Here is a 14,394-nt window from a genome sequence, read left to right as displayed (position 1 = left end):
GGGATATTTTCATCTGAAATAGCACTGATCATGTCTGTACTTTCTTAAAATTACTCCTATGGACAGCAAGAACTTTCAAAGCCGAGACGCCTTCTGCGTCCTTCAAGCTTGATTCCCCCACCATCCCCTCATGAAAAACACAATCCTTAGAACCTCGAATTGTTAGGCATCATGCAGAGGCTATCTTCTTAAATCCAGCATATTTGTATTAATTTGATACTATATTAATCTGGTCGAAATTAGAAAAAGGCACTTGTCACTGCAGATGTGACTATTCAGTTTTTGATTGCATTAAATACATCCCTTATTATTTACCAGCAGTGATAGGAATCACAACGTTATAAATGACAGCGTTACTAACGGCATTACTTTTTTCAGTAACGAGTAATCTAATTACTGAAATAACTCTTACCACCTTATTAACGCTGTTACCGTTACTGCCGAAAAATGCATCGCATTACTATAATTAAAGCTTTTTTTTTTTCATCAGATCATCTAGATCTCTGAGCCGAGAGGCAAAGATTTTTTTTTTTTCCTTGGTTAGTGGGCCATACACAAGACAAGCACATAAATGCTGACGATTGGCTGAGGTTGAGTAACATTTCATGGTAAGCCAATCAGAGGTAGAGTTGGGTTGGTGTTTGAAAGCTTGCATAGTCGGACACACAACAAACAGCACAAGCTAGTGAGTTAATGAGAAACAGATATGGCGTTATGAAATCAGGGAGGGGGGTGGCGGACTTTAAGCACACAACAGCGCACAAGGATAAACATCAGGGCTCTTAAGTTATTTGCACTACAAAGAGTGTATATATTTTGTATGTTTGTGTTAAGTGTCCAATCATTCTAATATTCAGATTTACCATAACTAATTGAACATACACACATATTTTAAGTTCCGTTAAAGAGGGGTGGAGGACGGGTCACATTTGAGCATTTAAAAATGTACTTGAAAGTAACGCATTAGTTACTTTTTGAAGCAACAAGATACTTTTATAATTTGTAACTGAGTATCTAATTTAGTTACTTTTTGGAAGAAGTAACTAGTAACTGTAACTAATTCCTTTTTTTTTTAAGTAACTTGCCCAACACTGTTTACCAGTTGCTCAGCTTTTTAACATTATTTTTCCTCCTGCTTTACACACAAAACTGAATCGATGAGAAAAGCACCTGCAGCCAAGTTTTCTTGCTGAACTAATTAAAGAAACAGAATGTTAGAGGGACAACGTCTCCAGGTGGTTTCAGTTGCAATCAGTGAGAAGCGCAGCCATTTAGCCACAGCTGTGATGCTGAAAAAGTATCAAATGTATGAACACCGGCTTGATCATAACTTCTAGTCTCTCAGGCTGCATGTACACTTCTGTGCATGTAAATCTTTATCTTGATTCAACCTTCACATATTAATTATCCCACATGTCAGTAGGATTTTCTCATTACCAACTGAGCCAACAATTTGTCTGTGAAAACAACACCAAGTTGCATTCCTACATCAAGCATCAGATATACAACTGTCTGTGTAATAAATTAACTGCATTGCATCTTCTTTTTTCCCCTGAAAATTGTTGACAAAGTTTGAGAAATAGCATGGCACACTGATATAAACCACTGAAGTCAGTATAACAGATGTAACCATGAATGCAAATTTTTTTCAGCCAGCACTCTATGTAGGCAGATGTACTAGCCTAGTTTCAGAACGGCAAGTTCAAAGTTGCACTGTGTAATCATGCACAAAGATTGCACGATTATAAGACTTGGCATGTTTTATGAATATGGAGGATCATACTAGGAGGGATTGTTGTGGGTCATTATCAGACTTCTATGAAGAAGCATGTTGGATTGGACCCATCTGAAACCGGATATCTAACTTTTGGATACCCATTTTGAGATTCCTTCATATATCAAAATGTACTCCAATAGACATAAATCCAGTATGTTGGTTCGAAAAAAATTTCCAGCAGCTATTGGTAATTTGGTCATCTTTAGAACATTACTGAAGAATTTAGGGATCATTTTAGAAAGAATTTGAAAACATGTCTGATGTAAATTTCATTAAGGCTTTATCGTCAGAGACTAATTCTAATCCTGTCCAATGTGGCTCTATTTTATTCAGTTTCCCTGCAGCTAGTATGCTGATTCAATTAGGTTCCAAATGAAGTTACGGAAGGGATGGTAAATCCATCTGCTTCCCTGATTCAATCGGGTGGTTTTTAGTGTCCCCTCCCTCCAACTAGAGCCTTAAAAGGTGTAGGTCTGCTTCAAACCTGTGTTATGTTACTCATTTGTTTTCATTATCCAAGGAAGCCATCTTATCCTTCAACACCACATCCTGATCATCATCTCCCTCTCTCTACCTCTGTCGGTTTCACTCCCTCTCATGTACCGTAGGAAGTATTTATCTGTTTTATCTTGGGATGAGTGATTCATGAGTCTGCAGCAGCGCTTGCTGTAATCGTGGGATCTGCAAGAATTGTCAGAGTCAGAGGCGATTGTGCCAGAGCTTAAATCAGTGCAGCAGAGATTGGGTCCAATGTGTTCTGCATGTGTATCTTATGATTCCAGAGTGTCTATAAGCCATCTCTTGACAAGCAGGGTATCCAATGTTTAAATCAGACATATTTATGTTCTGCACCCAGGAGAGTGTGGACTGCACTAGAGCAGCACTACTACATGCTGTATCCTACGGTGTTATGAGTAATTCAGAATAGTCCAAAGTTAAGCTAATGCTCTGTAGAAAACAGGCCGTTGATTCATCTCAGGATAAGTATATTTTAAAGACCACCTATGTCAATAAATGTTATTTATTTATCAATTTCATGGTTCCCTATTTATTCCATGTGAAGAACATTTTGTTTTAGCTTGCAGAGAGTGTGCGTGTGAGAATTCCATATGAATATTTGATATACCATGTGAGAAGCAGGAAAGGGGAGAGAGGAGCGATGATGAGCTGTACAGTAAGTGCAGCAGCCAGAGTCGTGTAAGATATTATTTTTAACGTACCTATTTGTAGGATCTTTAAAATCCTGTGTCCTCCTTGTTAGAATGGGAACACCATATTTAAGATCATTGAATCATTTCAAATTGTACACTTGCTTAATATTCCAGCAGATATTATTTTCCTTCAGCATGAATTACAGATTGGATTTCAGATCACAGAGATCACGCTGGGAGACCAACTACTTTTAGATTGTATCAGTGAGTAAATGTCCGTCCAAGTGTCTAGTCACAGTGAAGTTTAAACAGAGTGTGAAATCGCCCAAGTCCCTTACTAGTGTAGGGTCAAGTCTATTTTTTTACGCATATGGATTTGAGTCCTTCACTCATGCTGGTATCGTATGCAACTCGCTGGTTCTTTAGATGCTGTACTCTATGCTGTAAAAGCTCGAAATAATTCAGGCCATCATTTCCTTCCTGTTGCTTTCGCCATGGCCAATTCCATTTTCTGGTTCATGCAACCATGTAGACTTAACTGGACACGCTGAACTGAGGTTCCATCTGTTTTATGGCTGTGTAGCCAATTAGAACCCCAGGTAGTAAGGTCTGTGCTGCAATGCACTGGCATGGATGAAAGGCTGCCTTTGTCTTGGAGGAAAGAATAGGAATTTAATAATATTTAATGGTTTAAATGAGCACTTTCTATTTTAAATCCCCCAAGTTATTGTGTTAAATTATAGATGAAAAAAAAAAAAAAAAGACAGCTTTTTCTAGAAAATAAAAAAGTGACCAAGCAGGTGTTTGTGTTGCAAGCTGTTACTTTTCTACAATGACTTCAGCACAATGTTACCGTTTCTAATTATTAATGCAGCAATGGTGGAATTCTGAGCCAAAATCTGGGGTTATCTACAAGCAGGTGCCATTCATTATGTGTTTAAGCATATTAGATATACTGTAAAGATGAAATAATTGTCAATAGTTTTAGACAGAATAACAAAGAATTCAGGTTCAGTTTAGTGCTGTCAGTTAACGCGTACCTATTTTAGCGGCGTCAGTTTTTTTATTGCAAGATTTACATTCTTTTTGGCCTTGCAAACTTTGTAGTTTTTTAACATGCTTTTGCAACAACAAGTAACATTAGAAAAAAAACTTCACATTGGATTTAGCTAGACCAGAAACAAAACAACAGCCACGCCGCACACACTTGTGCTGTTTTGCAAGCCAGCCAAGGAGTAGTAACTTTACGTTTTGAGTGGATGATGAGAACGAGACACCCAATAAGAATCTGAAAAGTTGCCAAATGGTTCCATTGACAAGACCAAAGTGATCTGGGTGTTTTGTGTTGAACTGAGCTATCTTCGCAGCACGTCCAGTCTGAAATACCACTTGAAGGCCAAGCACACAGCTGATGCGAATTCTCCACCTCTTCGTAGTATTCCTTTCACCCTTTTATTGATGGACAGTGTTACATTGTGTGAGAGATTATTTACGGCAAGTGTGAATGACTGCTCCAAGTGAGAATGTTGCGTGTGAAATTGAACACTTCAGTGGTCCAGATGCCAATTTTGTTTTTAATAAAAAAGCATTTGCACAAAGCAAGCCGACTTTTCCATGTTGGTAAGAGCATTAAAATGAGAAAACATAATGGGAAAAAAAGAAACCAAGGGACATTTTGAATAGATACAAATGTGCAATTAGTTGCGAGTTAACTATGACATTAATGCGATTAAATATTTTAATCATTTGACAGCACTACTTCAGTTACATCCCATATTGCTTCATGCACGTGTGCTGGCATGAAGACTAGAGTGGAGAGAAAGGGGGAGGATGTTCAATGCATAGTGATGTCTTTGCCATATAAAACTGTTTGGCTTAGAAAATTAGGGTGCCACTGTATTGCAATTAACTGTAAGTCAATGAATGGGGCTTTTCCCGTAGTTATATCCCCAGCTTTTTGGCTGTGAGATGTGTCTTGACCAGCTGACTGTCTCATAGTACTGCCAAAACAAGTCATAATGCTCTGCAACAAAAACATCCATCTTTGTTTCAGGAGAGCTCATTCCTCATGGAGACGTTCCTTTCAGAAGAGTGAATTTGATTCACATTCCAAATTGAGCACTTTTAAAGTCATTGTACACAAATCAAATTTCAAAAAAGGGGGACATGTTTTAAGTTGATGTTTGAATGTGGTCACACTTAACGGCCTGAAACAATATGATGCAGTCATGAGGGGGAGCTTCTCTCTATGACATCACCTTTACTATCCTCAATGCTCCAAGCAACTGAGTCAAACTGTCTGGAAACCTTCCTTTGTTCTGTGAAGGCATTTATACCTTCTGACATCCCACCCACACTGGTCACAAAAGGTGTCAGAAAGGGGATTTACTGTCTGTTTGTGTCACCTGCAGCATGTGTGTGTGTCCCATGAGAGCCATCCTGACATTTAAAAGAGGACTTAACATGTGGTTCATTGTGTGCTACTACATGTAATCTAAGGTGACAACTAGGGCTGCACGATATGAAGAAAAATATCTAATTGGAATTATTTTGACTGATATTCCGATTGTGGTATGATTCACGATATTTGAGGGAATTATCTTTTTTGCATCATTCTCATTTTCATTGAAAAACATTAAAACTTATAAAAGAAATGATTACAGTGGCATTTACGCAAGGATTTGAACCAAACAATGATGTTTGAAATTTGAAAATTGCACTAGACCATTTTGCAATTTTGATAAAATTGCCATTAATTGTAACATGCTAATGAACCATCTCATGTATGCAGATGACTTGGCAGTTGTCTCTCCTAGCAGTGCAGGGTTTCAGGAGCTGTTGAATATATGTTCCAATTATGGTGCTGAATATGATGTGAAATATAATGCCAAAAAGAGTTACGTTATGATCTGTGGAGTGAAAGAGGATGAGGACCTTATTTTTCCATCTTTCCATCTGGCAGGGCAAGTGCTAACTGTAGGTTGTAAAATTAAGTATTTGGGTCACATCTTAACAGATCAATTGTCAGATAATGAGGACATGTAGAGGCAGCGTTGCATGTTATATGTACAGGCTAACATGCCTGCCAGGAAGTTCTCCTACTGTTCTAATACTGTCAAGATAAACCTCTTTAATGCATATTCTCCTGCTTTTTAAACTGCCCCCTTGTGGGTCAAGTTCAAAAAGGCAAGCTTCAACAAGCGTTGGGTCGCTTATAATGATTGTTTGCTCATTCTACTCAGGAAACCTAGGTGGTGTAGTGCAAGTGAATTGTTCTATCAAGCAGGAGTTATTACATTCTCTGCTTTATTGAGGAATCTCATGTATAAATGTATTGGTCGCCTGAATTCTTCTTGTAACTCTGTCATTTCACATCTGATTGACCCGAGGTTCAGTGCTTTGCGATACAAGTCAGCCTTACCGGATTACTGGTATAGCTGTCTTATTTAATTGGTGTCTTTCTTGTGTATTTGTATCTTTTTTTGTTTTTGTGGTTTTTATAGACCGTGAGTCTAATAATAAATGCTATCTATCTATCTAATTGTGCAGCTATTGTCACAACTACAGAAAGTGACAGTGATATTTAGTTGAACTATCACACTATCCTGAGATGAAGCTAAATATCCAAACAGAGCATCTACATGTATTCATTCCATATTCCAACTTGTAACCTGAGGCACCCACAATGCTTTGGCTCAGTACTGCCTCATGGTACAGGCTGCCTGAAGGTAGAAAGGTGTACTGCTGCAAAATATTTAAATTTGGCCATCAGCAAGCTGTTCTTTTTATTCATGTATACTTGCAGCTATTTATAATCAGCACTCTAGATTTTACGTTTTCATAAGTAATTAGGGCTTTTTTGTCCAACAGGCTGAGTCTATAAAGGGCTACAGGCTGTTTGTTTTCTACAGTAATAAACAAAACATACGGAATTAATTAATATGAGTTTCAGTCTAATTTGTTTGGACTGGTGTTATTGCGGAGTAGGGCTCTAAGTATGCAGCACCCTATTTCAGATCTGTTCATTTTCACTTTCCTGGTACTGGGACAATGTGCCATACACGCAATACAAAGCCAAACATGTCACATAACTACTTTTCAAGCTCAGCGAGACGCAGTCTCCTGCTTCATCTCATAGAAGTGGCTCAGCCAGTGGAATGGAGCATTTTTAAACTCAGAAAGGTGTCATGACACAAACAGGCTTTTTTTGCACTCATAGTGAAGTGCTCTACTCAGTCAGCCATCTGAAAGAAAATTGTCTGCCTTCAGCCTCATCTCTTGTTTTTTTGTCATTTTAGCTTTTCTTTTTGGGTTAACAGGCTTTTCTAAAGATAGTAGGGTTGTTTCAGCAGCACAGGATAGTCTCCTTTGGTTTGTGGCATCTGTGACTATGTTTACATAACATGCAGATCAGACATCATGTGTAAAAGATCATAGAAATGGTATTTAGATTTAGTCAGGTCACTTCTCATATGGCCAAAACACAATGACCCATCCCCTACTTCCTAACCCCCTACTTCAGTGCCCTTGCTCGGACCACTCCATCTTTGTATTCAGCATTCATTTTGATCTCAAATACAGACCTGTACAGTTTTGGGACTGCATCCTGCACTGTTTTGATGCAAAAGCTGACAAAATCTTGCCGCAGACAGACAGACAGAACTATTTAAACACCTGGCAAAGAACTCAAAACTGCCTGTGTGGTAGTTCCTACTACAGTACGTATCTTCAGGACAATTCAGGACAACATTTTGCCATAATGACACACTTATGTATGAAACACCCACATACTCATAAGGTGAAAACAATATGTACATAGCTGGTAACTAAGCTTTCAGAAATAGAGGGGGGACTGCATCAAATGTGTCTGCAATATTATACACATTTTTATCTGGTTTATGATTTATTGTGCTCTTTGTCCTACATTAATAGTTTTTCATCTTTGTCATCAGAAGCTAGAACCTTTTCGGTTGAACCATGGAGAACATCTTGCTCATAACATGAGCATGTTCGCCAAATGTATAATAGCACTTCCTAAAGTTCAAGGGACTCATCAAAGATGAAAAAAAAATGAAAAAAAAGTGAAAGATCCAAATTGAAGCGGAAGAGGCCACAATATCTTGACTTTCAGTACAGGTCAAGCTCCAGAAATACTGGATCCTACATTTCCTATAATGCAACTCAATAGCATTTTTCACAAGACCTACCTTATCACCTTAATGGCCACCTATTTTAATCCTTGTGTTGTCCCATGTTGACCCATTTTCAAAGTTTGTATATAAGTTGCTATGGCTCTCTTTAAACCAAATTTCCCCAAAATAACATGGATGGTTCCAAAAGCTTATTGATGATCACTACTTTCATGGTCTACCCAGGTCAATATCTGTGATCATCCATAAACAAATTTTCCTCTGATCATAAGTATTTGTCAAAACCATTCATAACGTTTGCTTATTTTACTAACAAAATTGGCATAAATCCATGTAAATTAGGTTTATTGGCCCTCAATTCCAAAAATAGGTATAAAACTAGTGGTAATCAAGTTTGCTAAGAAGATGTAACACAGAATTCAGTGTTAATTTATAGGCTACTTTGTGCTTTATAAACAGGAAGAGCAAAATGGAGGACCAGTGCATGGTCGTTGACGGGAAGACAATATAAGGGTTAAACTCCACACCACCAGATTTGATGCAGACTTACTGTTAAAAATGTTGATGTTAACCTAAATTTCTACTTTTTTATTTCATGTTAAACAGTATCCCATGAAATTTGCATTGTAAAGGTTTTTAGCATGCTGTATTTCAGCGTATAAAAATAGTATAAAGGAAAATTAGCTGCTATAGGTTTTTCAAGATTTTTCACTGGAGAGAAGTGTGTTTTTCAAGCTCTCTCGCCCAACTTTATGCTTTAATGATAGCTGTCCTGTTGTGAGCTTGATGGGCTATAGCACTGTCCCCCCCATTTCTCTGTGAGTTGTGTGCATACAATTCTGAATTCTGCACTGTGACCAGGGAGAATATACAAGAAGTATGCATCACACACACACACACTTATGTGTCCCACAGGCTTTGAAGATGAAATGAGTCTTCAACACATACAGTTAAATTAGCACAGCTGGAGGGAGAATGTCAGCAGGATGCTATGTATGCAAGTGTTGAATTCATTAAAAAAAAGGATGCTGGGCCTTGTTCAGCTCCTTATGAAGCTGCCTCTCACTGCATTAATCTTTTTATCCTGCTATGGCAAACCACTTCAAATAGGGACACGAGATTTACACACCAACTCTTAATGGGCAGGGGGGATGAGTATGTGTCTGGCAGAAGTGCACAAGTGTTGCCCCTTCGCAGGCTGCCATCAAAGAGAAGTGCAAATAAGTAATTGACCCCTGCTCCCTTTTCGATGTGCAGCTGCATTGTTGGGAAAACTGGAGGCTTAGATTAAAACGTTTTTAATCTCAGACACAGAAAGCAATATCCCAAAATTGATTATTGTGTTTAATTTCCTTGAAACATCTATACCATGGGCGTTCAGAGTTTGCTATAAAGAATTTACACACTCCTAGTTTGTCTGGGTTAACGGCTCATGGAGAAGGGGAATGGGGTTGAGAGTGTGATGGAAGAGAGAACAGAAGGCTGTAGGAGAGGCCTTGCTTTAACAAGCTTATCTCGCTCCCTAATTCAGTTTGGGCCATCAAAGTGTTGAGAGCCGGTGTCGCTAGGGGCGGTTGTATTTTTCGACCGCTACCTGTGACAGCAATTACAGGTTCCCCTTCAAGCTTGGCTTTGTTTCTGTGGCAGACTTGACTGCTTGGGTAGAACGAGATTACCTCAACGTTCTGCAACTGGAACATAATCAAAGCCTTACAATGCAAGGTGTTATGCCCCTCTAAATCAACCAAGCAGCCCTTGCCACTGTTTCTTTCTGGACCCCTTTATAGAGCCGACTGCTGTGACATTACATAGCTGTTGTGTAAAGGTATTCATATACATCACAGGAAAATAGCCACATTCAGAAACAGAAATTAACATGATTTTACACAAAAAACAACAAAGAGGCTGCTGGCATTTAAAGGAGAAACTTGTTTTACAACAAGTGAAGCATGTATGGATACAGTATTGTGCAGCATCTGCATAATAGCATACCTGTAACCACAGAATTGTTAAGTACAAAATCATCTATGCATGCAAACTGTAATGTCTTTTGTTCCACTTTCATTGAGCCTAATATATCACACATGGAGAATTGGGAGTTATCCTTTTGGATGCCTTTTAAGAAAAGTAAAGAGTTTGCTTTGTACTCGCTACGGCTTGGCTTTGTCTACATGTATGTCAGGACCCAGGTACATATGCAGGTATGGACACAGCAGGGGTCTGCATCTAAGAAGACCCCTCTAGTACCTAGGGTGCAGGCCTCAATCTTTAACAAGTTGGGAGGAAACCTCATTAAAGATGTAAACTCGGAGTGAGCTCATTTCCATCACTGTTCAGGGTTTGTAACATATTGCAGGCAATAAACGTGTGGTGCGATGTGGTGAGATGCACAGTGGTGTTCTGCAATGTGTTGAGAGTCATAACTCACGCATTCAGTTTGTTTGCATTTTGGTTTAATCTACAAAGGCACAGCCCTATTTTGTTTTGTCGGAGCTGTGTGACACAGTATATGTTGGCCTATGACCAGGCCCATTAGTGTGGTTGCCTCAATGTTTTGTACTGTATATGCAGCAGAAAAAATACATCTGCATGCGTATGTTTCTCTCACTTTTGCTCGCTCTGTACATCTAAACGTATTCACTATCTTCTCATGTGACAGTAAAATTCTAAGTGGCACACTGTTTTTTATTGTGTATTGACTGTAAATTAGTGCTGCATAGATGCATGTTATAAGTGACATTTATGCTACTTAGGGCATTTAAGGGTTGAAGATGCAGAAGACAGTGCTTTCAATTTTTTACATTCATATAAAATAGCGTGTTCTTTAAAAGAAAGTAATCCCATGGAATGTTTTTATTTAAAAGTTTTGATATTTAGAAGTATCAAAGTTTAGTTGCTGTGCACCAAACAACACTAAACATTTGGCATAATGTACTACAGAGATGTCAAAGTGTTTCTTCACTTTTTTCCATTATGTGGAATGAACTTAACTAATGAACTAACATCACAGAACACCCGCTGCTTTATGCTCATGGTAGCTCCGTGGGAGTGACTTGTTTTATGAACTACCATTTATGTTCATTACGATGTAGGCTGTATTTTTAACTGGGATGTACTGTTCATGTAAGTAGGCAGGTTGTTCAAATACATTATTCATTTGACATAATTAACATGGTGGAAAAATCTTACCTGACCTGTTTTTGACAGAATTGCTGAGTATTTTCTCTGAAGCAGAGTGAGCCACATACTGAATCTTTATTCTTTTTTATTTGTTTTGCATTTTTGGGTTCAGAGTAATTATGTTTTGTATCTCAACCCAACTATGTATACATTTCTAAATAATGAAGCACAATTAATTACTGAAATGTCAATATAACATAACAGTGTGCATGTTTACTGCCTAGCATCCCTCCATTGTAAATGGTTTGCAACAAATGAGAACCTATTAAAAATTAACCCAAATGGAGCAGTGTGGGTCTCAGAAGCTGCTGCGGTGTGGGATTTCTGTTTTGCTGAGGCAAGGTTGTGGACTAAGTCTTGTTGTTCAATATTCTGTGAATAATTGAACCTGACTTTTGCACCCAATGTCTTTATACAGTAAATCCTCTGATGACATCAAAAGAAGAAAAAAAAGATGCTGACTACATTGTGAAAATTGAGCATCGCTAAAACTTTTTCACTGGCAAAGTTTCTCAAGACATATTTCATTCTACTATCTTTCTTTCTGTTTTTTTTTCCTTTTTCAGGTGGACTTGCTTGTGCCTACCAAGGTGACAGGTATCATCACCCAGGGAGCCAAAGACTTCGGCCATGTCCAGTTTGTTGGCTCATACAAACTGGCGTACAGTAATGATGGGGAGCGGTGGAATGTATATCAAGATGAGAAACAGGGGAAGGACAAGGTAAGAAACTTTCACAGCCCATATAACCATAATCAAACACAAATCACAGTATTAAGCCATGTCTACCATCAGATGAACTGATAGTACTGTAAAACAGATTAAACACATCTTTATTGTCATGTACAGTACAAGTAGCAAATATTCTGAAAGATACTGTGGAATACTGGATGTGCGTCTTTGGGAACTGAGTACTGAACGTTTTGAATTATATATTACATCAGGAAGGCAAGGGGCATTCTGGGTAGAAAGCATTAACAGAAGAATGCACAGGAAGGACGGAAACTTGAAGCAGAAACAAAAACACAAAGCCGCAAATGTCAGAATGTATTTTTATTATTAAGTGTTGTCTATTTTGCCTTTCCATTTTCTTTTAACATCTTCTTATCTGTGTCTCAAACTGAGCTTGCCTAGTCTGTCCTACTGTCTCTCTCTGGTCTGGGATCAGATAAGACTGCTGTCAACCTGGCCTGGCCAGTGCTACGCTGAAATCTTGTTTACGGCCCTTCAACAGAGTACATGTCCATTCCAATCGGCCACAACATCAGTGACAGAACAGGGCTGCAGCAACCTTTCTATCAGGAGAGCTGCAGGCACAGTGTTACAAAAGCCCCTTGTCTTTCAGGCATTGTTGGCAAGAGATGTAGTGTTTACTTCTCTTTTTTGCCTTGTCATTTAACAATAAACACAACTTCTTCTGCTTATTCGTAGTTTGTTGATCAGTAGTGTTGACCATGGTGAAGAAACTAAGATCCAATAAAAATCCATCCATGCGTATTGCACAACGCAAATACTATATGTAATGCTTGAAATCATTATGTTATTATACAATGAGATCATAATAAATATACAGTATACATTGTTCTGTTTTAATCTGCAGTGTAATTTAAATCTCTGAACGAAATTTCAAATTATTTAAGATCATAAAAAATGCATGAAATAAATCCAATTTTTAAAATGTGTTCCATTTAAACAAAAAAATGTTTTTGTTCATATTTTGTAAGTGTAAAGGTTTGCGCAGCTAATTCAAATCTGAGTGTCCCGAGAACTCTTATTTTGCGTAGTATTTGATTCATTCGTTAACGATAGATTGCTTTTGATAGCACTAGATTCAATCAGTAATCGGTATTGACACACATTCATTTGTACATGCAAATTTATTTCACACATTTACAAAAAATAATCAAATACAAAGGCATTTGTTGATAGTTTTCTAATGACTTAAAATCCTTTTTGTCTTTGATTGGCAGTTATACTTGATTCCACAGTTCAACTGCAATCCATGCCCGGCACTCAGTAAACATAAAAGCATCCGCTATGATGTTGGGCTTTCTCATAAAAACTGATTTTAGAGGTTGTGTGATATCTTTAACTGCCATTTGAAAATTGGCATATATTTTCCTAAAGAAGGGCTTTTTTATTTAGTCTGGCTCGGTGTGGTAGACCTAAACCTGAAATATGACAAACAGCACCAAATAACACCCCTCAATAGTCAGATCTCAATTACTGGAATGCCCTCATCCTTGTTGCAGAGCCACTGCAGCAGCCAATAACCAGAAATATTTTCTGCCCGAAGAGTTTATAATTTCAATACCCACAATGATCTTTGGATCGAGCCACTACATGCTCAGCATGATTTTCACTCGAGCAATGTCAACCCTGAGCACTGGATGACTTCCGAAAGCCTGGGAATTATAATCTTAGATAGCAAAGGAGAAAAAAGTACTGGTAACTGCAGGAACAGTTACTGTTTATTATCTTTTATTTTGAAATCTCACTTTCAGCAATAACTCCATGGAGAGCAGCACTTTATCAATCGACCCATGGATGTAAAAATACCTTTAAATTAGATAAAAGCCATTTCTGTAACCATCTATAACCTGTGTTGTTACTGCGGTGTAAGTCAGAGCAAAACCAGGGATAGGCAGTCAATTGGAGTGTGTGGACTTTGTATTAGAGGGCAGTCGTGTTTAGCAAGGCTTCTGAGAATGTCAATCAGTTTGTCCCTAGATGCAGCCAGGGGGCTGTTCAGATGTATGATTCTTCAAGGTGTTTTCCCCCTTCAGTCAGCTGCAGCAGCCATTAATGCTAGAGGACACATTTGGCTGTTGGGCTCCTGAGGCTCCTCCTGCCACACCACAATGCTCGACTTGGCAGAGATGTGTGTGTGTGTTTGTGTGTGTGTCTGGGTGTCTGGTTCAGGCACAGTGGTAGAGGCTTGTAAGTATTCTTCTCAGCTCCCCCCTCCAGCTCCTGTGTGGCAGAGGCTGCAGGCAGTTAGATCTAGATTGAGAGAGGAGGCTCTGTCCGAATACAGATGTTGTCAAATCAGGGCACAGTGGCACACACACTCACACACACAACAGTATCCCTCTAAAAAAAATCCATAGATTGCCTTGTTTGCTTTTTTCTTTAAA

General features: G+C 38.5%; 1 protein-coding gene across 2 annotated transcripts in view; it reads left to right on the top strand.

The window, feature by feature from the left end:
- LOC117945213 (EGF-like repeat and discoidin I-like domain-containing protein 3) overlaps positions 1-14,394 on the top strand; it is a 114,403-nt gene that overhangs the window by 90,223 nt on the left and 9,786 nt on the right. For both annotated transcript variants that reach the window (XM_034872564.1, XM_034872563.1), the window contains exon 9: positions 11,825-11,980. In XM_034872564.1, the coding sequence (XP_034728455.1) occupies positions 11,825-11,980 (156 nt within the window). The remainder of the gene's footprint in view (positions 1-11,824; positions 11,981-14,394) is intronic.

The sequence above is a fragment of the Etheostoma cragini genome, chromosome 5, assembly GCF_013103735.1.
Source record: "Etheostoma cragini isolate CJK2018 chromosome 5, CSU_Ecrag_1.0, whole genome shotgun sequence".
Taxonomy (NCBI): domain Eukaryota; kingdom Metazoa; phylum Chordata; class Actinopteri; order Perciformes; family Percidae; genus Etheostoma; species Etheostoma cragini.
This window is presented reverse-complemented; position numbering and strand designations above follow the sequence as displayed.